The sequence below is a fragment of the Cervus elaphus genome, chromosome 6 (assembly GCF_910594005.1).
Source record: "Cervus elaphus chromosome 6, mCerEla1.1, whole genome shotgun sequence".
Taxonomy (NCBI): Eukaryota; Metazoa; Chordata; class Mammalia; order Artiodactyla; family Cervidae; genus Cervus; species Cervus elaphus.
Window position 1 is genome coordinate 3285428 of NC_057820.1, and position 26453 is coordinate 3311880.

The 26453-nt window shown below is 59.7% G+C and overlaps 1 protein-coding gene across 1 annotated transcript in view; it reads left to right on the forward strand.

Moving 5' to 3' along the window:
- Nucleotides 1-10134: 10134 nt before the first annotated feature.
- The window catches only part of ABLIM2 (actin binding LIM protein family member 2), a 131236-nt gene continuing 114917 nt past the window's right edge, over nucleotides 10135-26453 (forward strand). Inside the window, 1 exon segment of the mRNA XM_043906090.1 lies at nucleotides 10135-10268. Within this exon segment, the coding sequence (XP_043762025.1) occupies nucleotides 10244-10268 (25 nt within the window). The 5' untranslated portion in view covers nucleotides 10135-10243.

Genomic DNA, 26453 nt, shown 5'->3' on the forward strand with positions numbered 1-26453 from the left:
GTGCTCTCGAACAGTCCTTCTCAGCGGCTGCCAGCGGCTCTGTGGGCTTCTCTGGTTTGTTTGGCCAGGTTCTTTCTCCAGCACTAAGTACGGCATTTTCTGCGTGAACGTGTCTCATCTTGTAAAAGACACATAATCTAAAGTACGTCACGTTAGCTGTTTTTACGCACGTCACCCGTTGCTGTGAGACCTTTACCACCCTCCATCTCTGGCCCTTTTCCTTCTTTCTCAGCTAACGGTCCCCACGAAGTCACTCCTCATCGCCTGCCCTCCACCCCTCCTGTCCCCCCGCCCTTGGCACCCTCAGTTCTGCTTTCTGCTGTCCCTGTGGATCTGGCAGCTGTCGGGCCTACGCAGAAGCGCAGGTGAGCCTCGGAGCTTGTCCTTTTGCGGCCGGCTTCTTTCACTGAGCGTAGCGTCCTCCAGATTCCTCATGTTGCAGCGGGTGTCGGAATGTCTTGCCTTGTGCCTGCGTGTCGGGGTAGGGGAGCCCAGGCCACAGCTCCCGGGACCCAGGAAGCGTCTCTGTCCAGCGGGGCAGCCTCGCTTCCCTGGAGCCTGAGTGGGAACCCGGCCGTGCCGGGGAAAGCTGCAGCTGGACCCAAGGCCACAGCGCAGGACGCTGCTGGGTTAGCGAGGGATAAATTTAGCCACGCTGATGGAAAAGCATCCTGCGTCTTCCTTCCTCTGCTTCCCTCAGCCCCGAGGACGTGACTCACGGGGGCATGGCTGTGCCTCCCCGCAGCCCACCCCATGGTCTAGAGACGCAGAGATGCCGGTCTAGAGGGTGAGGGACCCCGACCCACAAAGCAGAGCCGGTGGGGTCAGTGGATGAGGGACCCCAATCCACAAAGTGGACCCGAGAGGGGGTTAGTGGGTGAAGCCCCCTCCTCCCCTTGTCTCAGCCAGAGCTCCACCCCTCCAACACCCTACTGCTGTGAAGTCTTGCTGCCCTAGGCACTGGGCAAATTAAACTGCGGTAAAATAAACACAAGATAAAGTTTACCCTCCTAAGCTCTGTGAAGTGTACAGTTCTGCGGCATCAAATACAGTCGCTTGTGCGGCCATCGCCGCCAACACCTCCTGAAAGCTTTTCCTCTTGTGAGGCTGAAACTCCAGCCCCAGGACACAGCGGCCAGCCCACCCCCACCCCCAGCTCCTGGCGAGCACAGCTCTGCTTTCTGCCTCTAGGGTTCTGTCTGCTCCAGGCGCCTCACGTCAGTCAGGCTCTGTAATATCTGTGCTTCTGTGACCGGCCTGTCTCACTCCACAGAGTGTCCCTGGGGCTCATGCGTGTGGTAGCCCGTGTCAGCTTCCTTCCTCTTGAAGCTGAATAATATTCCATCGCACGAAGAGCCCACAGTTTGTCTGTCTGTCCATCCGTGTGACCGTGGACGCTGGGGCGGCTCGCCCCTTCGGCTGTTGTGAGTGATGCTGTTATGATAACGGGTGTGAAATACACGCTTTGGGTTTTTACCGCAGCAGCTCTGGGGCAGGTGGCCCCGTGGGCCTGCCCCAAACAGGCCAGGGCAGAGCCCTGCACGTGTGGGCCTCCACTCTTCCCTCCCCACTGCCCAGAGAAGTGTGCGCTCCTCCCGTCCCGGGTGTAGATGGGGAAACTGAGGCCAGCGGGGTGAAGGGACTTCCCGCCACGCCAGCATCTGGGCACGGTGCCAGGGCGCTGGGCGGTGGGGTGGGGCTCCACATTCAGAACCCACGCCCTCACCTTTCCCGTGGGGCGCCCAGCCTCCCATGTGCTTTTGTCCATTCTCCCAGCTGTTGGTTCATTCATCAGACCCTGAGCGGGTCCACTCACCTCCCTGTCCTGGGCTGGGCCGGGCGAGACGCATCTAGGTTATACGTCCCGCCCTTCAGAGCTCACAGGATGGAGACCGAATCACTCAGAGGCAAAGAACCGGCGATGGACTACCCACGCCTGCCACAGGTGCCGGCCGTGGCTGTGTGCGTGTGCGCAAGCCACGCATTTGCCGACTCTGGCTACAGGTGAGGGGCGGAGGGCGGAGGGGTCCCTGAGCCCAGGGCCAGGTGTTCTGAGCCGGGTCTGTCTCTGTCGCTGCAGTATTTTTCCAGGATCCATGAGGATAAAGGTAGCCAGTCATGGTCTATCCTGTTCCTGGGGGGTTCTGCCTTCTTCATCAGTTCCTCCCCCAGATCTTTCTTTTGAAAGATTTTAAACATATAGAAAAGTTGTTGGTGTTGGAGGGTCAGTACAACGAATACCTTGTGATAATTTTTCACCTGAATGCATTAACTATTAACATCTTGCTGCATTTAGCCGTCTCTCTCTCTCTCTCTTCTGAACCATTTGAAAGTTAGTTGCATCATAACTCCCAGGCCTTAGCACATGTCTATACCCAAATATCAGCCACAGAAAATCCCCGTTTGCTGTCGCCCCCTCCCCACAGGGCCCCTTTACAAGTGTTTGTCTACATTTTCTCCTCCAGGAGCCAGGCTGGGGTCTACACCACAGCCGGTTAACATGTCTCTGTCTTTGGTCTCCGTTATTCCGGGATGTTCTTCCCACTTGTTTTCTTTAGTTTTCCGTTCATGCCGCCGACACTTAGAGAGTCCAGACCTGTCTCCCTGTGGATCACGCCCTCCCCGATCTGGGCGGGTCTCTGCTCCTTGGTGATGGGCTTCGGGCTGAGCGTGTTTTGGCGAGAGGCTGCTGTGTGGCGGCTCCCCGCACAGGAGCCCGCAGGGCCTCTGGTCCCGCGCGTGGTCAGGTTTTTAGCACCGCCCGCGTGCATCCAGCCGGGGTGCGAACTCCCGCACCCGTGGCTTTGCACCTGTGTGCAGACAGACCTGTGAGTGGAACTTATACGTCTGCCCAGAAGCGGAATGTGAAATGGGAATGTCGTCTGTCTGCCAAACCACTGTCCCCAGAGGCGGGTCCAGGTCACACCTTTACCCAAAGGACACACGAGTCTCTTGTCCCTGTCCCCTCCCGGCCCAGCACTGGGCACTGTCCGCCTTCTCAGATTCGCCAGCGGATGGGGAGAGGGCCCCTCCCTGCTTTCCCCTGCCCGCCCCGGGTGCCGAGGGCGTTGCTCTGGCGTCCGGGCCCTTTGTGTTTCTGTGAGTCTGCTGTTCCCTCCGTTATGGTTTTCTGTGGGACCGCTTGTCCGTCTGCGTTGCCCCAGCAGGGGGATGGGCGCGTGCCCTGCGCTCTGTCCGGCCGGGATGAGGAATCGCTGTCCATCTGAGCTCGGGTGGTGGGGCCCAGGAGCCGGTGTGTGTGTGTGTGTTGGGGGCAGGGGGCAGGCCAGGGGCGCGGAGGGCTGCGTCCAGGTGTGTTGCTGGGCAGGGAACACACTGTGGGCTGAGGAGGGGGCGTCTCTGAATCAGGAATCAGAGGCAAGATCACCTCTGATCATCCTCACCGGCCATCTCCCTGCTCGCCAGGCTCAAGGGGTTGCCGAGACCCTCTCCCCTTCTCGTCCTGCGGGGCCTCCTTTGGGCCTCTGGGCAGCCTCCTCCTCGCCTCGGGCGCCTTCCTACTTGCTGACTCCTCCGCTGGACTTGTCCACCTGCTCTTAAGTTTTCTCTCGGCCTTTGAAGTCAGCTTCAGCATCCTCTCCTCCTCCGGGAGGCCCCCTGACCTCCACACCCTGCGGCAGCCGCCGGCCCTGCTCCTGCTTTTCCTTCCCGTCACACGCTGATCGCAGGATGAGCCTGCATGTTCGTGTGCCTGCCTGACTGTGTTTGTCACCCTGCCAGCCTGCCAGCTCCTGGTGGGAGCCTCAGAGCTGATGGCCAGCCCGCCTGCCCCGACAGAACACCCTGCTCAGGGCGTCCGCTCCTCTGTGACCAGACAGGACAGCCTCTGACTCGCTCAACCCTTGGGCGTCCGGGCTTGTCTGACTGCAGCCACCTCCTGGCTGGTGCCTTGGGGGTCCCTGCTCTCTGTCGCCTTAGGGGGACCTTGGGCTTGCTGTCTCAGGGGCATACGTGTTGTAGACAGTGGTGCGGATGCTGTGGGGGGTGGCGGGCTGAGGTGTGACCCCTTTGGAGCTCAGCTCCCCTGACGTGGGCATGGGCGAGAAGAGTGGAAGGAAAGGACGTGGTCCAGGCTGGCGTCTGGGACGTGGAGTTTGGTCTCCATCCGGGAGGCCCCCTGAGCCCCCCACCCCAGACATGGTGCTCCGTGCTGGGGACCCGGAGGTCAGCCTGGCAGGGAGGAGGGATGGGGGCAGAGTCTCAACCTGGTGAGAAAGGGGGTGGGTGGGAGGACCGAGAGAAGGGGCAGCCCGGGGAAGGAGGGAGAAAGCCTAAGGGCAACGCCGACGTGTGGCATGCGCTGCCCCGAGACCACAGAGGGTGTTGGTGACGACGGGCAGGTCTGTGTTCTGGGCTGAGTTGTGTCCCCGAAGCGTGGTGCTGAAGTCCCGACTCTGGTCCCTGTGAACGTGACCTTATTTGGAAGTAGGGTTGTTGCAGATGTGGCTCGTTGAGATGAGGTCACATGGAGTAGGGCGTCCTGATAAGACGAGGAAGAGAGACACGGACACGGAGACACGGGAGGAGGGCCCCAGGACCGCAGAGGCAGAGGCTGAAGGTCTGCTGCTCCGCGCCAAGCATCGCCCGCGACCCGCGTCAGGAGGGGGCTGGGAAGGGCTCTCCCCTGGGGGTTCCCGAGGGACCACGGCCCTGCTCCACCCTGATTCAGGACTTCCGGCCCCCAGACCGTGAGAGAATAGGGTTCTGTGACTTAAGCCGCTCAGATTGTGGCCATTTGTTCCAGCCAAACTCATACAGTTAGGAATTGGGAGAGGAGAGATGCCGCTCACCAAGTGCCCATCATGTGCCACGTGAGGTGCCTGGCGGGCAGGTACCCCCATTATACAGACAGGAAACCGAAGCCCAGAGAGGTGAAGCCAATGGGCCCAGGGCACACAGTGGCTGAGAGATGGAGCCGGCGGCAGACACAAGGCTGCCTGAGTTTCAGAAGGGCAGCCAGCTGGGCGGCGGTGTGGGTGTGGGATGCGCGGCCCTGTTGGAGGGTGGGGAGAGGGGGCGAGGGAGGGTGGCCATGGTGAGGCATTCTCTTTTCCGACCGTGAGGCTCCTGGAGGACTTCCAGGTGGAGGTGTCCAGCACTCCGATGGCTCTGGGGGTTGAGTGCTCAGGAGAGGCCTGGCTGGGTCTTAAGGAATCCTTGTCCAGGGACTGGACGATGTCTCAGATCCCTTCAAAGCTAATTTTTATGCCCCTGAGAAAGCACTGGTGTCTTCCTTGCCTTAAACTCACCTGAAAAACCAGGACCCACATGTCATAAAGTTTTCAAACCCTTGATTTCATTTGTTCCTCATCTTTTTAAGCAGCGTTCGGCAATGAAGATGCAAGTGGGTCTCAGTTGGGAAGGCTCGGGGCTGTGTGGACACAGAGTGGGCTGTTAGGGGTGAAGAATTTTTCTGGAATGTGGGGCAGGGAGTGTGCGGGGAGGGGGGCAGTCAGGGGCTCGGGGATGCAAGTGGGGCCACCGAAGCCGCCTGGGACCACCCTCCCCCTTGCCTTTCTGGCTGGAGCCAGCCTGCTGCGGCCACAGGTGGAGGACCGTCCACGGGGCAGGGAGGCCTGGATCACGTCCTCACGTGTGGGGGTCCTTCCAGGCTTCTGCAGTCCCACCCACCCCCTGTGTCCAGAAAGAGCGTGTTTCTCTCTCTTCTTTAAATCACCGTCATTTCTGCCTGGTCCCCCTACTCTGGCAGGGGTACAGGCGTAGAAGTCAGGATGGAACTTTCTCCACTGCAGGTGGCGACCCATTTGTGGGTGTGAAATCGGTTTAGTGGGTCACAGCAGCCTTTGTTACATAAGAGGTTGAATTGAATAGAAAAAGAACAGACCCAGTCTGGAAAAAGAAAGGGAAATAGCAGAGCACATCCCAAGTAATAGGGCGAAGTATTGTTTGGTGAAAAGAAAAAAATCTGTTACGTATTCACATATCGTATAAACTATTGCTATGTCGGGGGCAGGCTGAAAAATGCTCCCCCACCCCAATACATCACATCCTCATCTTAGGACCTGTGAGTGTTTGGGGAAAAAAATGGGGGTTTTGCAGATGGGATTAAGGTAAGGAGGCTGCACTGGGGAGATTATCCTGGATTATCTGCATGATATCCTAAAGGCATCACAGTGACTCTTAGAGGGGCAGAGGGAGGCTACAGACAGACAGACAGAGGAGAAGGGGCCGGGCCAGCAGGGCGGGTGGAGGTGGAGTGATGCCTCGGCGAGCCGAGGATGCCGGCCGCCGCTCAGAGCTGGAGGAGGCGGGAAGGCTTCTCCCCCCGGGCCCCGAGGGAGCCCTGTCCACAGACACCTGCATCCCAACCCCGTGGTGCCAAGTTTGGACTTCCGGCTTCCAGAACTGTTGTTTTACCAGTTCGTGCTGATTTACAGGAAACTAGTACGCCGTGGAATGAACAACCCCAGAGCTCAGAGGCTAAATCGGCAATCAGTTATCCTGGCTTGGGGTCTGTGGGCTGGCCGGTCAGCTCAGCTGACCAGACCGGGCTCTCAGGGGGCTGGCCCTGTCCCACCTCCACCTTCCTCCTGGGACCGTCGGGCTGGCCTGGGGGATGCGCTCTGTGCAGGAAGAGCGGAGGGAGCTGTGTGACGCCTGAGCCCACAGGAGGTCACTTCCACTTGCGTGCGTGCAGTGACCAAGCCAGACGCGGGAGCTGACGCCAAGTCACGGGGCCAGAAGAGCCCTCTGGCTCCGGAGGGGACCCTGGTGAGGGGGCGGGAGCAGGGGGGCCCGGACCCAGTCCATCTGCAGGCGCGCACCCCTGTGCATGTGGGGCCACCGCCTGGCAGACGTGCCTCTCTGTGCGCTGATGCTGGAACCGTGTGGAAGCTGCCCGCCGGCGGCAAAGCCTGGTCCCCGTGCCCTGGACGCAGCCGTTCGTGGGTTTTCAGGGCTCAGCTCTGCCTCTCTGCGGCTCTCCCTGAGAATCAGTCTGGAAGGTTCCGGGTGGGGAAGGGACAATGTCCCACCTCACCCCTCACCCCGCATCCTCAGAGGGATAGATGCGGGCTCATCCTGTAGGGTCCGGGGTGGGGGGACCGCTCCCCCACAGCCCCAGCTGGTCGCCATCCCAGGAGGGGACGTGCACATCCACCGTTAGCTTGGGCTCACCGGGGTCCTGGTCCTCCGCCTTGAGCGCACACGGGGACTTTGGAGAGGCCGCGGGGCAGGAATCTCCCATGATGACGCTGGCGGCCCTGGCCCGTCCTCCCAGTGGGTGCTGCCTTCTGTTGCCCCTCCTGCCCCCTCCCCCCGGAACAGATACGGAAGAGGGGCAGGGCCCAGGCAGCCCCCCCACCCCTGGTCCTGGGAAACCACCTGAGGCCGTGGGAGAGGAGGCCGTGGGTCCCGGACCCCTGGAACCTCTGTGGGCAGGGGAGGTGCCCCCACAAGCCAAGTGCAGTCTCCCACGGGCCTGGCAGCCACCTCACTGGTGAGTCATGGCATGCGGTGGGGGGCCCTGGGCTCCATGGGGGCCTTGGTGCAGGCCAGGCCGGGTGGGCAGGGAAGGTGCCCGGAGCTGAGGGTCGGTCAGGCAGATACCTGGAGAGGCACGGAGCCCAGGGAAGGCCTAGTGTGGTCAGCGAACACCAGATCAGGCCAGCTGAACCAGGCCCGGGGCGGATTTCTGCCCCAGGGTCCCAGGGGCCAAGGAGCCCCCGGCCTACGGTTCCCATCTCCTGGGAGGCCCTTCTGGCAGTGTTGTGGCCATTTGTGCCATGCAGAGGGGTCTTGGCCCCCCCAGCCCAGATGGACAGGAGGCATCAGGCCCGGGGTGAGACCCTGGTGGGGGAGGCGCCAGCCCTGGGGAGGTAAGGCTGGAAGGCAAGACCAGCTGGCCTCTGTGCTCCCCAGGAAGCAGTGGGCTTGGGGTTCACGTCCAAGCTGTCTTCGCTGGGATGCACGGGAGAGGGAGGCAGTCCTTCCGAGGGGGCCTTGAGCCACGCTGAGTCCGGGCGGGAGCAGTGCCTGCCCTGTGAATGGACGGTACCCGTGGTTCCTCCTACGGTGATTCTCTGCCTGGGCAGACCCCAGCCTCCCTCGTTCTCAGGGTGAGACTGACCCAGGGTTTTTGATGGAAGGTCTGTTGCCCTGGCCGCTGCCCACCTTCCCACCCCAGCAGAGCCTCATGTGGCGGAGAGTGTCGTCCTGCCGGGAACATCAGCTCACTGTCTCCCCTCTCCAACGTCCGTCCCGGAGTCGAGCAGCTCGCCACCTGCTGGTCTCTGAGTCACCCTGGGTTCTCTCTGCCGGGGCGTGCCCTCAAGCCCCCCAGGAGCGCCCACCGCTCCTGTGATACCCCGACTGGTCGTATCACCGACTGGTCAAGCCCCAGTCGCCGGGTTTCCCTTCTTCTCCCACTGACTCTCAGACTCAGAGCCTGCGAGTCTCTCTTGTTCACTAGAGCTGGCCCAGCTCCCCCTGTCTCTGCCTCGGTGTCCTCACGGGGCAAGTAGGGACGTGACGATCCCTGCCTCGGGAGTGGGGCTGGCTGGGGGCTCAGCGGGGGCTGCTGTCCTTGTCGCCATCGCCAACGCGGTGGTCGTTTCAGCCCTGAGCTGGGCACAGACCGCAAGGCATAGAAGCTGCAGAATAGATGAGTGGAGAGAAGCTCTCCTCTGTAAGCCCGCGGGGCTGTCACTCTCTTCCTGGGATGCGTCATCCGTACCCACCCGGGGGCTGGCCTGGCGTGAAGCTGCCGGCAGCCCTGTGCTTACCACCCCCTCCCCCCGCTCCCCGTCCACCAGGCGGAGAGGTTCAGACCAGTGCGATCAGTCGTGTAGTGTTAGCCGCTCAGTCGTGCCTGACTCTTTGCAACCCCAAGGACTGTAGCTCGCCAGGCTCCTCTGTCCATGGGATTCTCCAGGCAAGGATACTGGAGTGGGTAGCCACTCCCTTCTCCAGGGGATCTTCCCAACCCAGGGATCGAACCTGGGTCTCCTGCATTGCAGGCAGATTCTTTACCGTGTCAGCCCCCAGGGAAGACCTAGTGTGGTTAGCGAATGTCAGATCAGACCCGGAGAGTCCCCGCCGGCGGCCAGCACCCGCTCTGACTCTTCAGAGCCGAGCGGATGAGGTGCTTTCTGCTGGCTGCAGGTGGAGGGCTGACGTGGCCCCCCCCACCCCAAAAGCCGCTGCAGCTGAGCGCTGGAAAATATGACCTGTGTTCCAGGGCGTGGCCACTGAGCCTCTCCGCTGTGGGATTCTGGCCCGCGGCCACTAGGCCATCACACGCACGGTTAGGCAGGATAACGCCTGCAGGTTCTCAGGGGCCACGTGCTGGGGGCCAGGCAGGCCTTCCTGCTTGTGTGGTTCACGGGTCACAGGGTGTTTCTGCCCCCGGAGAGCTTAACGCCGAGTGTTGCAGAGAAGCATCCACAGGGGCCACCCAGGGGACGAGGGGTCTCTCACGCTGCCTTTATGCCTAGGGCCCCCCCCCCCGAGTGTCCCAAGCCTGAGTCTCCTCCCCTCTGGCACACGGGGGCTGCAGAGTGGGTTAAGTAGGTCACCCCGACATTCATGTCCATCCAGAACCTTCACGTGTGACCTTATTTGGAATAGGGTCTCTGCAGGGTAATCAGGGTAAGGATGGAGAGGAGGTCCTCCTGCAAGAGAGGGGACCCTAAATCCGGTGACTGGTGTCCTCATATAAGAGACAGAAAAGGACACGCAGGGACATACAGAGAAAAGCCAGCCCTGTGAGTTCGGGGGCCGAGATGGCAGTGATGTGAATGTTAGCCTGGGTCGCCCGGAGCCCCCGGAAGCTGGCAATGACAGGAAGCATCCCCCCACCACCGCCCCAGAGCCTTTGGGGGTTTCTGTCTGCAGACTGGGGGAGAGGCCACAGCTGTGGGGCTTGGTCCCCAGGATGCGGGCAAGGGCTGGGAAGCGCTGGGGGGCCATGTGGGGCCGCAGACCGACCCAGCTCCCCCAGGACCCTCCCCCACTGCCCTTGCAAAGCCGCTTTCCCGGACGCCCGGGAACAGGTGCGTCTCTGGAGCGGGGTGGCAGTCTATTTCGGTGTGCCGGGCAGGGCTCGGCCCGGCCCTCCTCAGGCATGAGCGCGGCGGCTGCCTCGTGACCCTCTGGCGTGTCCCCCGAGGGCCGTGCTGGCCGCAGAGGCTCCAGCCCTAGGCCAGCTGCCGCCCGCCCGTGGCCTCCTGGGTGCCGGCCGGACTCGCGGAGGTCACAGTCCATGGGGATGCCTGGAGGAGGGACAGGTAAGGCCCACGCTGCCCTCACCGCTCTGACCATCGGCCCGGGAGGAAGGCTTCTGTTCTGACCGGAAGTCTCCAGGCCCCCCAGAAAGCCCGGGGTCCAACCCGAGGGGAGGCAGCGTGAGCTCTGCCGTGTATGCAGGCAGACGCGGCCGGAGCTAACGCATGCCCACTTCGTGCCTGGCCTCGGCGACTCTCCTCTGGACTCTTGGTGGCCGCCCTGTGTGGTGACCCATTTTACAGATGAGGAAGCTGAGGCTCGGGGAAGGGGAGGGTCTGGGCAGGCAGAGCGCGGTGGGTGATGCTGTCGGGCCCCTGCTCTGGGTTGAGCCTGTGCCTCCCTGCCCCTGCCTTTTGCTTCTTTGCTGGTGGTTCTGTCTTCAGCCAAGGCTGACTTTGTTCCCGGGGGAATGTGGGAGGTGTTTGGCCCTGACTGGAGCCACTTCTGATGGTCTCAGCTTGGCAGGGGATGGGGTGCCACAGGCCCCTGGGGAGGGCGGTTGAGGCCAAAGACACCGCTCAGCTCCCCGTGGTACACGGGACGGGCCCGCAGAAGCGTGGTCCAGCCCAGGGTGTCGGTTGGGCCCGAGGCTGAGAAACCGGCCTTAAGAGATATCGTCATGACTTTGGTCCTTCTGCTGTTGATGCGAAGAGCAGGGCCCATCAAGGTAGAAAGAAACGCTAAGGAGCTTCCAATCCATTCCACCCCGACCTCGGACGCGGATGACAGATGACGGGAAGAAAGCTCTGGGGCAGGGGGAGGGGCTGGAGGAGGAGACGGAGTCGCGCGGGGCGGGGCACAGGGGAACGAGCCTGGACCCCCGGAGCAGAGGGGGTGGGGTGCAGCGGGGAGAGCCTCTGAGAGCTGAGGTGTGCAGGGCTGGGGGGCTCCGGCCAGGGTCCAGCCTCCATCCTGAAGGGCTCCCAGCCTGGTCCTCAGGGCTCCGTCCTGGTATGAGGCTCAGTGCCCAGCAGACCCTGTCTCTGGGCAGCTGGGCAGAGAGTCCCCGCCTCTGGCGTCCTCTGTCTGTCCGGAGGCAGGATCTGGGACCCTCATCCATGTGTCCCTGTCAGCACCCCACACTCTGCCGGCTCAGGGGGGATTTTATGTAGGAAGCAGCTCCCGGGGTGCTGGGTGAGCTGCAGCAAAGGTTTGAAGCCGGACCTGCCTCTGGCCTGACCCCACTGTGGGCCTGGTCTGGGCGCTGTCTTGCTCTGGGGTAGGGGGAGAGGCACATTCTGGACCCCCTCCGTAAAGTGGGGGTGTTTACAGTTCTTCCCTCCCGGGGTGCCCTGAACCCTCCTAGCAGACTCTCCATGTTTGTCCCCCAACATGTGTAGCTGTGGGTGCCCCCGCCTCCCCGGGCTGGCTGGACACAGCCCCACATGGAGGTCTCGCTCCTGGCCTTAGAGCTCCGGCTGGCTGGGGGTCAGATAACATCCCCCGACCTGCACTGTGGACTGGATTGTTCTGAAAACCCCGGCACATTCCAGGAGCTGAGACATGTGACGGTGTTCGCTTCTCAAATGGAATTTCCAGGCCGGCGGCTGGGCGGGTCTCTCCACGCGGCTGAGGACTTGGTGTCCTTCACGCCCTGCTCTCACGGACAACGGGCAAAACAATCGTGATATTAAAAGCCGCGCAAACCCAGTGAGATAAGCCTGTTGTTCCAGACTCATAGACAAAGAAATGGCATCTTGTGATAAAAGTGCCAGGGAGGGAGAGGTGACTCTATTTATGTAAAATCGTAATAAGAGTTAAAAGTTAAAGAATGGTAGAACTTTTGGAAGAGAATATTTTATCAGGGTAAGGATTTGTGATCTTGGGGGTTTCTTAGAAATGAAACTAACTACACAAGCAAGAAGACAAAGATACACTGGATTTCTTCAAAATGAAGCAGTCTTATGCTGCAGAGAGCTTTATGAAGCAAATGGAAGCACAAACCACAGAACAGGAGACAATGTCTGCCAATCATGTATCAGAGGATGCGCTTGTGTCTAGAACAAGTGTGTGCATGCGTGCTAAGTCGCTTCAGTTGTGTCCGACTCTTTGCAGCCCTATGGACTGTGGCCCGCCAGGCACTTCTATCCATGGGATTCTCCAGGCAAGAATACTGGAGTGGGTTGCCATGCCCTCCTCCTGCAGAGCTTCCTGACCCAGGGGTCGAACACGCATCTCTTCTGTCTCCTGCGTTGGCAGGTGGGTTCTTTACCACTAGCGCCACCTGGGAAGCCCTTCTGGAATACATGAAAGTGAAAATCGCTCAGTCGTGTCCGACTCTGCAACCCATGGACTATACAGTCCATGGGATTCTCCAGGCCAGAATACTGGAGGGGGTAGCCTTTCGCTTCTCCAGGGGATCTTCCCAACCCAGGGATGGAACCCAGGTCTCCCGCATTGCAGGCAGATTCTTTACCACTAGCACCACCTGGGAAGCCCGTCCAGAATATATAAACAACTCTTATAACTCAATCAGAAGAAGCCAAATTCAATGAACAGAAGATCTGAATAGACATTTTTCCAAAGACGATATCCAGCTAGTGAACAAGCACGTGAAAAGATGCTCAGCATCGGCAGCTATCAGGAGATGCAGACCCAAGCCACAGTGAGACACATCTCACGCCCATCAGGGTGAGTGTGTGCTCAGTCGTGTCTGACTCTGTGACCCCGTGGACTGTAGCCCACCAGGCTCCTCTGTCCAGAGGGTTCTCCAGGCAAGAATACGAAAGTGGGTTGCCCTGCCCTCCTCCTTCAGTCCCTGCCATCTTCCCGACCCAGGGAGTGGACCCGTATGGCTGCCTGCATGGCTGGTGGATTCTTTACCATGGCGCCACCTGGGAAGCCTTTCGGGGCGACGGTGATGAAAAGGACCAGCGGTAAAACCGATATTGATGAGGACGTGGAGAAGCTGCTGGTGGGAGGGTGAAGTGGTGCAGCGTCTTAGGGAAGCGGTCTGGCAGTTCCTCACATGGTTAAATGCAGACTTACCGTATGACCAGTAAGGAAAGGGGAACGTCCTCACAAAAGGGCCTGTGCCGGAGCGCCCAGAGCAGATTACGTGTAACAGCCCCAAGGTGGTGACCACCCCGGAGGCCTTGAGGTATGTTCCTGTAGTGGACAGTTATTTGGACATAAAGAGTTACGACGTGCTGACCCCTGCTGCAGCGTGGATGAACCCTGAAAGCCTTAACCTGAATAAAGGAAGTCAGACACAAAGGACCACGTATGGTATGTTTGTCTTTATATGAAATGTCCACAGTAGGCAAACCCATTACAGAGACGGAAAGGTCCATTGGTTGCCAGGAGCAGAGGGAAGGGGGTGGATGGGGAGGGATGGTAATGGGTGAAAGTGAAAGTGAAGTCACTCAGTTGTGTCCGACTCTTTGCGACCCCATGGACTGTAGCCCATGGAATTTTCCAGGCAAGAGTACTGGAATGGGGTGCCATTTCCTTCTCCAGAGGACCTTCCCTTCCTGGGATCAAACCCAGGTCTCCCTCTTTGCAGGCAGAGGCTTTATTTTCAGAGGGATGGAAATATTCTGAAGTTGACTGTGGTGGTGGGCACACCTCTATGAACGTACAGCCATCCAGACACCCAGTTCTAACGAGACACACACACAGGACACGCTTCCCCTCCATCACCCTCCTTGGACCAGTGGGTTAGGTGGAGAACACGCGAAAGGACAGAAGGCTAAAGGAAGTGGGGAGGGTGGGGAAGCCAGAAGAAACGGGAAACCAGGCCGGTCACACAGAGACCTGGGCTTGAATCCCTCCCCTGCCGGTTACAAGCTGTGTGATCTCAGCCGGTTGCTAAGCCTCTCTGAGCCTCGGTTTCCCCGCCAGCATGCTGCAGGAGGTGAGCGTGCATCTCCAGCCAGTTGGCGTGCAGAGCCCACAGCCAGGCAGAAAGGAGAGTTGCGGTATTTCTGGGTGGCCGCTGGGGACAGAGCCTGCCCTTGGAAGTCGCAGGCCAGCTGCTGTCCCTGTTACCCTCCCCCAGCCCTAGCGGCCCCTCCGAGAAAGGAGAGGAGACTGGAGCTCCTGCAGGACCACCCAGCAGATACTAGACCCCCCATCCCTCCCTGCTCCGTCCACAGACTCCCGCCGGGGGCCCGGCAGCACCAAAGCCAGTGGGTGGGGTGTCTTACTTGGTTGAGGATCGTCCAGCCCAGATTTTCAGACCCCAGCTGAGACCCCTTCGTTAGCAACACAGATCACCAAGGAGGCTCGTAAGGTCCACCCTTTGTGGAGAAACATAAGGGTTGTAGGGCTGGCCTTCCCTGTGGATCTGGAACCGTGTGTGTGAACGTCGTGGACAGAGGTGCCGTGGCCCCGAGGCGCAGGTCGGAGGAGTTTTAAATTGAACGTTGCTGTGGGTCTTGCATGCTTCAGTCACGGGAAGCCGCTTCGTGACTTGGGGGAGGAGGGTCTTTGTCTACCAGGCAAGCATCTGGGGGGCAAGTACGGAGCCACGAGGCCAGGTTCTGGAGGAGGGTCAGGCCGGGAATGGAGACCCCAAGAAAGGGCTGCTGGCCCCGGGAAGGACGCAGAGAGCCTGGGCTCCAGGCTCAGGTGAAGGAGGGCCCTTCCACCACCGGAGATGGTGCTGGGCTGACGGCAGCTGAAATGGGTGCTTTTGCCGAGGCTATGAGCCTGCAGCTGCTGGGCTGCTCAAAGTCCATGAACACAGCTGTGGACAGGAAGGTATGCCAAGCAGGGGCACCCCGGGAAGATGCCACATAGCGAGTTAGGTCCAAGGTGGGCCTGCCGCCCCCAGAGCTGGTCCCCTCCCTGCCCTCTGCCCCTCGCCTGTCTCCTCTACCCCCAACCCCGCCCAGCATGACACAGAGGGGAGAGCAAGACTCAGAGAGACTGGGCTTCCGGTTCCGGCCTGGAAGCTGCTTCGGTCCTTGGAACCTGTTTGTCCATCTCAGAATGGTTAAGAGAGGATGTTCCCTGATGTGTAGAATGAACAGGATAATTGGACTTTAAGTGATGGGTCGGCAGCAGGCTCTGGACGGTAGACAGCGTCCTCCTGGGAGAGGGGTCAGGAGGAGAGGCTGGGGGAGGGGTACGGTGACCTCTCGGACGCCTGTGCCGTCCTTGCTGGGTTTAAAGCCAAGGGCTCTTCTGGGCCACGGGGACTCGCCGATGGTGACCTGAGGGGCAGCTGGGTCCCCATCAGGTGGGTGGTGTCTCCAGGCCAAGGCTGCAGCCCCATCTCCAGGGGCCTGGGCAGGAAAGGGGGGCAGCTTCTGACTCTGAGCGGGCCCGCGTGCACAAGGGGCATATCGGCCAGTCCCCCAGCTGGCTGTGCCCCCCGACTCTGCCTGGAGAGTGAGGGTCCCTGGCAGGATTAGCTCAGCCCTCACAGACCCTCAGGCTTCCCAGGTGGCCCAGTGGGTAAAGAATCCACCTGTAATGCCGGAGATGCAGACAGATGCGAGTTCAGTCCCTGGGTTGGGAAGATCCCCTGGAGGAGGACATGGCAACCCACTCCAGTATTCTCGCCTGGAGAATCCCATGGACAGAGGAGCCTGACGGGCCACAGTCCATGGGGGTCGCAAAGAGTCAGACATATCTGAAGCGATGCGTGCAGCACGCACAGACCCTCCTGGTGGCAGCTGACAGCCGGGGCTTGGGGTCCTGCAGGCCTGGCTTCCAGTCCCCGCGGTGCCGTATGCCCACTCCTGGCTCTGTGACCCAGGTCACTGGTGGGAATCACCCAGTGCCGTGTCTGGCCGTTAGTCTAGGCCCAGGAGCCGAAAGCTGATGTTGTCACTCAGACTGTTACTTCTCACCCCTGCAGGGCGCCGTTCTGTGCTCTGAGTCACCAAACGCACCCCCGTTTCCCATCAGATGTCAGAAATATTCATGGGGCACCTGCTGTGAGCTGGGCCTGAGCCATACGCTGAAGACCCAGACGAGGTCCCTGGCTGGCCCAGCGGTGGCCGCCTGGCCCACGGCGAGGTGACATAGGGGACATGCGGTGGCTCTGGCCTGGGAGTCCAGGGACCCAAGCCCTGGCCCCGGCCTGACCTCACACCTTCCCTCTGCTTTCTCCTGTGTTTGGGTGGGGGACAGGCCCAGATGCCCACCTAAGCCCTGACCTTCCGGAATGCCGCCCGTGAGATACTCAGATGCCTCACCGGTCAGGAAGGGCAGCTCTTCCGGCGATGAAATAACACCCTCCAGGGACGTGGGTGGCCGGGGCGCCTGGGCCAGCTGCTCGAAGCTTCAGGAGTCTGTGAGTTGCCAGAAGCTGGAGCCGAAGGTAGCTGGGCGCCCCCCATGGGCAGCCTGAGCTTCCGGGGGTTAGGGGTGGGGTTGCTCACTGCCATGTTCTCGCAGCTTCTGCCTCGGGATGGGGGGCAACCCCTCTACCAGCAGACACCACCCCCTGCAAAGCCCCTAGCACGTGCCAGTCTGCAGAAGCCCGGCCTGGGGCAGTCTGACTGTCCCCCTGTGCAGAGGAAGACAGGCTCGGGGGACAGCGGAGCGGCAAGTCCCCAGCCCTGCCTCCCACTCCTTGTGGTCACGGGAACAAATCCCGCAGACCTTTCTTCCCAGACAGCTCTGGAGGCCAGGGGCCTAAGGTCGAGCTGTCCCCTGCACGGGCTCCTTCCGAGGTCTGCGGGGACGGGGCCTGTCTTGGCGTGACGATGGCCGTCTCCTCCCTGCGTCTCCACTCCTCGAACCTCTGTGCGTCTCTGCCCCAGTTTCCTGTTTATCAGGACACAGTCGTGTTGGAGATAGACCGACCGAGTGGCCTCACTGTAACTGGCGTGCCTCTCTCCAGGCCCCGGTCACGTTCCGAGGAGCTGAGGGCCAGGACTCCCACATGCGGGGGACGCGGTTCCCTTGTGTGGTCTCCCATTATCCTCGCCGGCTGGGAGTCCATGGAGGCTCCTCTTTCCGCAGACGGTGGGATCATCGCCTGGGCGGTGGTGGTGTTGCGTGGGCGGGGGGGTCATTGTGTGGGCGGGGGGCCGTCCCTGCATGAAGCAGGAATCTGGGGTTTCCCCGCTTGAACTCTGCCTGAGCTTTGCCGTTGGTCGCTGGGGCCGGGGCAACTGACCTGCAGTCCCACCCTGGCGTCTCCCTGGCTGAGCAGCTGGGCCCAGGCGCCTGGGGGATTTTGGTGTGGCATCTGCGTGGGAACTGGCTAGGGCAGCCCTGGTTGAATTTGGAGCAGGCAGGACCCGTTTCTGGAACCAGACCCAGAAGGTGATAAACTCGTCCCAGGGCAGAGAGATCACACCAGTCAATCCTAAAGGAAATCAACCCTGAATATTCACTGGAAAGACTGATGCTGAAGCTGAAGCTCCAATACTTTGGCCTCTAAGAGTGTCAGTTCAGTTCAGTTCAGTCGTTCAGTTGACTCTTTGCAACCCCATGGACTGCAGCACACCAGGCTTCTCTGTCCATCAGCAACTCCCAGAGCTTACTCAAACTCACGTCCATTGAGTCGGTGATGCCATCCAATCATCTCATCCTCCGTCGTCCCCTTCTCCTCCTGCCTTCAACCTTTCCCAGCATCAGGGTCTTTTCCAATGAGTCAGTTCTTTGCATCAGGTGGCCAAAGTATTGGAGCTGACTCATTAGAAAAGATCCTGATGCTGGGAAAGATTGAAGGCAGGAGAAGGGGACGACAGAGGATGAGATGGTTGGATGGCATCACTGACCCGATAGACGTGAGTTTGAGCAAACTTCAGGAGATAAAGTGAAGGGCAGGGAAGCCTGGCGTGCTGCAGTCCATGGGGTCGCAAAGAGTCGGACACGACTGAGCGACTGAGCAGCAAGTGCAAAGAGAGCTGAGAGCTGCTGGGAGCAAAGCAATCTCATCAAGCGAGGAGCTGTCTTCTTGAAAAGCAAGGGGAGGTGGGTGCAGCCCAGGAGAGGCTGAGGACCCAGAATGAGAAGCTGCCGTGGGCGGGGCTGTGACTGGGTGGAATCTTTATGGGTGGAGCCTGTCGTGGGCAGAACCACAGTGGGTGGAGCCTGCAGCTGGCAGAGGAGGCTGATCCTGGGTTGCAGCTGCCTTGAGCATGGAAGAACTGATGCGTTTGAACTGTGATGTTGGAGAAGACTCTTGAGAGTCCCTGGGACTGCAAGGAGATCCGACCAGTCCATCCTAAAGGAAATCAGTCCTGAGTATTCATTGGAAGGACTGATTTGAAGCTGAAACTCCACAACACTTTGGCCACCTGATGTGAAGAGCTGACTCATTGGAAAAGACCCTGATGCTGGGAGGGATTAGGGGCGGGAGGAGAAGGGGACGACAGAGGATGAGATGGCTGGATGGCATCACCGACTCAATGGACGTGAGTTTGAGTAAACTCTGGGAGTTGGTGATGGACAGGGAGGCCTGGCGTTCTGTAGACCGTGGGGTCACAAAGAGTCGGACTCAACTGAGCGACTGAGCTGAAATGAGGGTTCCAGGAGGGAGGCCGACCTGGGGCTGAACCCTAGCTCCACCCCTCTGGCCGTGTGGCTTTGGGCTGGTTACCGACCTTCCGGAGCTCAGTTTCTAGCTCTGCCAAATGTACGTAACGATGTCTACCTCGCCGGGTAGTTGTGACGACTCCAGTCAAGGTAACATCAGACTCTGGGCACTTCCTTTCCTGGATCAAAAAGGCCAGCATCTATGGGACTTTGGCTGTGGAGGCGGTGACCTTACCGTCTCTGGAACAGACTTCAGGCGGGGCAGGCGCAGGGATGGGAGAGGGGACCTTGTACAGACGCGGCGTGGGGCTGCCTGGGCTGGTGGTTGGCGTGGCGTTCTGGTTTTCTATGGCTGCGTAACTAACTGCCCCAAACCTTCATGGCATCAGACAAGCGTTCTGTGACACTCACAGGTTCCGAGGAGCAGAGATTCTGAAAGGGCTCCGTGGGGATGTTTTCTCTCTCTTCCACGGCATCTGTGGTTTCAGCTGGAAAGCAAGAAAGCCTGGGGTGACTCAAGCCCTGGGGACTGGCATCTCTGGAGGCGCCCCGACTCGCAAGTCTGGGGGACGTGCGGGGTGATCTGGGCTTCCTCACATCCTGGCTGCTGGGTTCCCAGACTTGGCAACCTAGGAAGCCAGGCAGAGGTCTGTGGCTACTGTGACTTGGGTCAGGGCAGCGGCAAAGGTCCACCCAGGTCCTGGGGAGGGTCTCAGAGCTCACCGCTGAGCAGGAGGAGGGTCAAAGCCTTGTGGGAGAGGAACCTGAGGTTGGGGCTGGTGTTCGGCTGTCTTTACACATCCAGTCAGTCATGTGATCAGTTCTATCTGCACATGCTTGTGCTGAAGCTCCGGTTCCAGGCCTGAGACCCAGGCAGAGCGGCGCTCGTCGCTGGCTTCGGGGAGCCGCCGTCTGGCCGCGGGGCAGGTCCGGGGCTCAGCTGAGGACAGGGGGCTGCACGGGGGTCACAGAGACCACGCTTGTGGGGAATCTAAGAACACAGGCAGCTTCGCACGGCGATGACACCCCAGCGGGCCCCTGCCGTTCGCTCGTGAAATTATAGACTCAGGCCTGGGGACGGGTCTCAGGGTGAACATTCCTGTGCCCGGGGGCCAGCGTCCGTGCGATGAGCTTCCTGCAAGGGGTTTCCACGTCTGTCTCCACCTCCATGCCCTTGGGTGTGAGCTCCTCAGGGCGCGGGACCGTGTCTTCGTTGCCCCATGCCAGCCAGAGCGCGGCAAGGAGCCGGTATCACCGCAGCCTCGCCGAGGACGGATGAAGGATGTGTCTGCAGAGGCTTCAGGCCTGGCAGTGCGGAGACCCTTGCAGCCGGCTCACTGGGTTCGGGCTGCCCACAGCCTCGGCGGGACGGGCCGGATCAGAGAGCCGCGTCGTGGTTCTCGGTTTCATTCACAGCCAGCCCTTAAGGAGGTGATGATGGGGAGGACTATAGGCGCTCTGCTTTGATTTACCAACACATAACAGCAGGAGAGGCCAGGCCTGCTCCTGAACCGGACGACCTGTAAAGAGTGTCCTGAGGGCAGGGGACACAGACCCCCTGAGGTCTTCGTGCCGTCAACTCCCTGTTTAGAAAGCCGGTCTGAACAAAGCCCTCTGCTGGAGGCTGCGCTAGCTGCAGGGGTGCTGGTGGTCGCCAGGTGTGTGAGCACCGTCGCCCAGCCGGGCCTGGCTGAGCGCCCCGTGCTCTGTCTGCGCTGGTACCCGGCCCGGGGGAGCTGCGCTTCTCAGACCTGGCCCCTGGCCCAGGAGAGGAACGTGGTGATGGGCGCTTGCTGCTGCCCTGAAGATGCCTGTGCAGAGCGTGTCAGCTCCTCCCGGAAGCCCTCCCTGACTGCCACCTCCCCGCAGCCCCGTAGCCTCCCTCATTACCTCTGTGCTCACTGTCACGGTTAGAAAGAAAAGCCCGAGAGGGGAGGTGAGAACTCGGCCCCTGGGACCCGCTCTGGGCACATCGGAGCCCCAGGAGAGGCTGGGACGCACGGTCGTATAAAGCTTATTCAATATTAGAGCGGACTTATCAAATGCAGAAACCCCACACCAGCCGTTGGCGTGATACAGAGAGCAAGATGGAGAGTGCTACAGAACCATCACACTGATGGAGCTTGGGTTCCCCTTGGATTCCCCGAGGATGCAGGGACTCCACGTCCCGATAGCGAAGTGGATTGACCCTGAGAGCGAAGCCTGGAAAATGAGCTGAACACAGACTATGGGTCTTTGTCCAAACCAGCAGTGCCTGCTCGGGGTCTGGTGTTAACTGGACCCTCCGGGAAGGGACAGGGCCAGATGTAGAGGCTTTGAGGGAGAGCAGAGATACACAGTCAGAGAAGTCCCCTAGGACACCACAATGCCGTGTGCTTTGCTGTCTGGAGCGTGAGGGATGAGATGAGTCCCTGGAACAAGGGAGGTGCCTGCCCCCACCTCCACGCGCTGGGCCCCGCGTGTCCCGCCACACCAGTCCCTGGCCAGTTTGCACACCCGCCTCCCTGAATGCCCACCACCTCCTCTGTTCCTGATTGGTGAACAAGCAAGTGCGTGATTGGGACTTGCAGACCAGCAGATGGCAAAGGGGCTGGCGATATTGGACACCTGAGCAGCAGGGACCCTGGCCGAGTCCCTAATCCAGCCACGTGGCTTTGGGAAAGCCCCCAGGCATCTCTCAGCCTCTGTGTGTACTCAGCAATCAGTCGCGCGTCCGACTCTGCGACCACCGTGGACTGTAACCCCCAGGCTCCTCTATCCTTGGGATTCTCCAGCCCAGAATACTGAAGTGGATAGCCATTCCCTACTCCAGGGGAATCTCCCCGACCCAGGGTGGAACCCAGGTCTCCTGCATTGCAGGTGGATTCTTTACTGTCTGAGACACTAGGGAAGCCTTCATATCTTCACCTGTAAAATGGGGGTGACAGGCCATTTCCGTGGGAGGGTTGGGGTATGGATCAAGTGAGGGCCAGGACTGGGTCTGTTTTGTTCCTGTGGGACCTGGGCACATAGTAGGTCTCAGACGTCTGTTGGGTGGATGACTGAACGGTGAACAAGGAGAGGAGCTTTGTTGGCTGGAGTCGGGAGTTGCTCACACTTTGGCCGAGCAGCCTGCAGTTCTGCCGCCAGAATGAAGTCGCGGCGACCTGCAGTGGTTTCCATGGTTAGGGCGCCGAGAGGGAAGGGAAAGATGCTGGGGAAGATTGAAGGCGGGAGGAGACGACAGAGGATGAGATGGTTGGATGGCATCACTGACTCAACTTGCTCAATGAGTTTGAGCAAGCTCCAGGAGTTGGTGATGGACAGGGAGGCCTGGCGTGCTGCAGTCCATGGGGTCGCAAAGAGTCGGACACGACTGAGCGACTGAACTGAACTGAACTGAAGGGTCAGGGTAGATGCTCTGAGGCAGGAGGAGGCCAGCCCTCCATGCTCCTGCACAAGCAAGGATCCCGCAGAGGGGAGGCAGTGGACACGTGTTGAGGCGGCATCTCAGCAGCTTCCAGGTCCCGCGATGGGAACGCATGACACGTTTGCTCACGAGTCTTGAAGGAGGCCAGGCTGGTGAATTTCTCTGAACCAAGTGGAGATCATCCCCCGGCAGGTCTGTGCCAAGGGAGTGAAGCGGAGAACGGAATGTTTGGTGGGTAAACCAGCTGGAAGGGAAATCTACAGTCCCCCTGATGCCCTGGCCTGGTGTCCTGGGGGCCCCCCACTGCGGTGGACATGAGCCGGGAGGTTGACATCAACCTTGGCAGTGGTGCCTGTGGGGTTCAGCGGCCAGGACTGCTCCCCGCGTCAAGCTCCAGCAAGGTTCAGGGCTGGGTCTGGGTGGATCCCATTTGGGTGGAAGACAAAGCCAGAACAGGCTGTTGATGAGGCTTTGGGGTGAGCAAAGGTGTGGCCCCCAGGAGCTCCAGGTCCCCTTCCCCCTTCTCGAAGCCTCTGCCCTCCCCACCCTGAGTGACTGGTTTCCCCCTGGGACCCAGGAGAACTAAGCCAGCAGCTGTTTGTCGGCGACACCCGCCAGTCATCACATCCAAGCTCTCTCCACTTCACCTGATTCCAAACGGTGCCTCCTGAGACCAGGCTCCACATTACAGATCTGAGACTTCTCAGAGCTCGACCAGCCGTCAAGGTCACACAGCTGCCCCCCTCCCCCCGGACGGTGGGCCCAAGCCCGGCCTTGCTAGCTGCTCTCCTGGCTCCTCCAGGCCCTGGACCTGGCTGGTGGATCAGGATTGTACCCGGAGGGATCACAGGAGAAGGGTCACAGCGACTGCCAGGTCAGACCCAGGAAGCCACATGCCTCCACTTTGAACGCGAGTTCCGTGTTGATGTTACTGGTAATTGTTCTCTTATTCCCAGCAAGGCTTCCCCGTGCTGGGATTTCATTATCACGGGGGGAATTAAGTGGTCACAGCCCCGTGGGATTGATCCTTACCACTTGACTTTATGTTTCATGTTATTATCGCAGTGAGGGACTTGTTAAACCAAATGTTAGAGCCAACCTGGAAATTGTAGTGAAATGAACCTGCTGGGTTTGGGGTTAGGTCTGGAGTGTGGTGGTTCCTGCTCTCTCTCTTTTTCTTTCTCACGTTTTTTTAAACGTGGCTTTTTTTCTTGGAGCAGTTTTCAGTTTATAGGAAGTTGGACAGTAAGCAGGGAGTTCCCACATAGACTCTCCCCCAAAGCCCCAGTTTCTCCTGTTAACATTTTGCATGTTACATTTGCTGTGACCTTTGTGTGCGCTACATTTGTCATGATGGATGAGCTAGTTCTGGTATGTCGTTATGATATAAAGTCCACACCAGCATGCATCAGCGATTGCTCTTGGTGTTGTGTGTTCTCTGCGTTTGGATGAACGTATAATAATATATGGGCTTCCATGGTAGTTCGTCTGGTAAAGAATCTGACCCCGGTTCCATCCCTGGGTTAGGAAGATCCCCTGGAGAAGGGATTGGCTACCCACTCCTGTATTCTTGGGCTTCCCTAGTAGCTCAGACAGTAAAGAATCTGCCTGCAATGTGGGAGACCTGGGTTCGATCCCTGTGTTGGGGAGATCCCCTGGAGAAGGGCATGGCTACTCACTCCAGTATTCTGGCCTGGAGAATACCCCTGGACAGAGGAGCCTGGTGGGCTACAGTTCACGGGGTCACAAAGAGTCAGACACGAGTGGGCGACTGAGCCCAGCACAGCGTAGTGAGGTGTGTTTACCATCATGAGATCACGCAGAACTGTTTCGCTTGAAATCCCCTGAGCCCCACCGGTTCATCCTCCCTGCCCCCAGCCCCTGACACCCGGTGATCTTTTACTGTCTGCGTGATTTTGCCTTTCTTGATGATGTCATAGGGTCAGAGTCGTGCAGTGTGTAACCTTTTCAGACTGGCTTCCATCACTCAGTAACATGTACCTGAGGCCCCTCCAGGTCTTTTCATGGCTTCACAGCTCATCCCAAGAGTTCTTTATGTGACGAGATCTGGCCTGAACCACCCCATCCCGGTCTAAGGGCCCACTCCTGCCCTGTCCTGCCACTCAGAGGGTCCTGATTCCCTCTTGTTGCATCCACGTACCCGCTGGGCCACCTCCCCCAGCCTCAGTCCACTCACTGGGTGGCAGGATCAGTGACCACGGCCCTTGCTCTGCAGGCTTCTGTGAGCACTGGTCCCCTTTGCAAAGCACCCGACTGGTGCAGCTGCATGAGGTCCGAGGACTGAGTCCATCTTGAAGGGTAAGAAGGCCCAGACCTCAAATCCACAGGACCCTCAGGCTGGGACCTCAGGGACAAGCGGGCAGATGCAAGCTGGATGGGACACCTAAGCAGGTGGTACCCACACCGACAGGCCCCCTCTGGACAGTGTCTACTTGCCACCACCAGGGGGCAGCACCCGGCTCTCACCCAGCCACCCAGAGCCGCAGAAGGATGCTCCAGGCAGCAGAGCTGGTGCTCCCACAAAACGACCCTCTTAAAGCAGCTTTCACCCCAGATCAAGTATATTTCTGTTAACCAGGAAACTGGCCGTGCCAGGCTGTGAGTTCTTGCGAATGACAGCGGCTGTTGCGAAGGCGGGAGAAGGGGACGACAGAGGGTGAGATGGTTGGATGGCATCACCAACTCGATGGACGTGAGTTTGAGCAAACTCTGGGAGTTGGTGATGGACGGGAAGCCTGGCGTGCTGCAGTCCATGGGGTCTCAAAGAGTCAGACATGACTGAGCGGCTCAACTGAACTGAGCTGTTGTGTATTGATCTCTTATGGTTTGCGGGACTCTGGGCTGCTTGTTACGCAAGCCTTTCTGCCTGAGGTCCTAGCCACCCCTGGGGCAGGTGCTGTGAGCAGAGGGCAGACGTACAGACAGCCGGATGGCTGGGAGTTCCAGGTCACTGCCTGCTGGAGGTGAGGCTGGGCTGCACGCAGGTCTGCCCGCCCCTCGCCCAGGGCTCTGACACTGATCCATCCCACGAAGGTGCTAGTGTAAGACTTTGCCTGTCCACTTGTGGAGACACAAGGCATGCTGTCCTTTGTACGCTTAGTGGGTGAGAAGATAACATGCGTTCCCCCCAACCCTCCCCCAAATCTTGATTTAGCCTCAGATGCGGACGGGGTGACTCAGGAGCCTCTCAGCCCCACGTGAGTCCCAGGCAGCCCCAGGGCAGTGTACAGCCGTGAGTCGGCTCTGCCTGAGGTTTCAGTCCTCAGGCCCCGTGGGGAATCTTTAACTCCAGCCCGGGACATCCTTGCTGTCTGCGCACCACCCCCCATCAGTTTTATTAAGTACTGGATGAGGGGGTTTCTGTGATGATCGCATAGGAGAAAAGAGCGAGGGGCAAGCCTGCCGCTGATGCTCAGAGCAGAGTGGAAGTGTCCCCATGGCGTCCAGGACGGCCGTAGGGGCTCCTCAGCCCTCACTCGGCTCCGCACCGCCCAGTGAGCTGTTTGGTCCCCACCCGTCTGAGACCTCGAGGCGGTCCTTAACGCTGGGCCTGGGGTACTGGGGGTGATGCCAGGCTATTTTTTTGTGCCAGTTGTCTGCTTTCCTGCACCTGCTTCTCCAGACAGGGTCGCTTTTAAAATATGAAAGTGAAAGTGAAGTCACTCAGTCGTGTCTGACTCTTTGCGACCCCATGGACTGTAGCCTGCCAGGCTCCTCCATCCATGGGTTTTTTTCAGGCAAGAGTACTGGAGTGGGGTGCCGTTTCCTTCTCCAGGAGATCGTCCCGATTCAAGGATTGAACCTCGGTCTCCCGCACTGTAGGCAGACACTTTACCATCTGAGCCACCAGGGAAGTCCTGGTATGCATATATATCTTTTAAAATGTATATGTCTGTAATTTTTCCTGTTGATTTACTTCTGGCAGTGCTGGGTCTTCCTTGCTGCACGCGATTTCTTCTCTCTAGTTGTGGAGAGCAGGGACTCTTCTCCAGCTGCTGTGTGTGGGTCTCTCATTGTGGGGGCTTCTCTTGCCACAGAGCGTGGGCTCTAGGGTGCCCAGCTCAGGCGTTGTGTCTCCCGGGCCCTGGGTGCCCGGCTCAGCCGTTGAGTCTCCCAGGCCCTAGGGTGCCCGGCTCAGCCGTTGTGTCTCCCAGGCCCTGGGGTGCCCAGCTCAGGCGTTGCGTCTCTCGGGCCCTGGGTGCCCAGCCCAGCCCTTGAGTCTCCCAGGCCCTAGGGTGCCCAGCTCAGGCACTGCGTCTCCCGGGCCCTAGGGTGCCCGGCTCAGGCATTGCGTCTCCCAGACCCTAGGGTG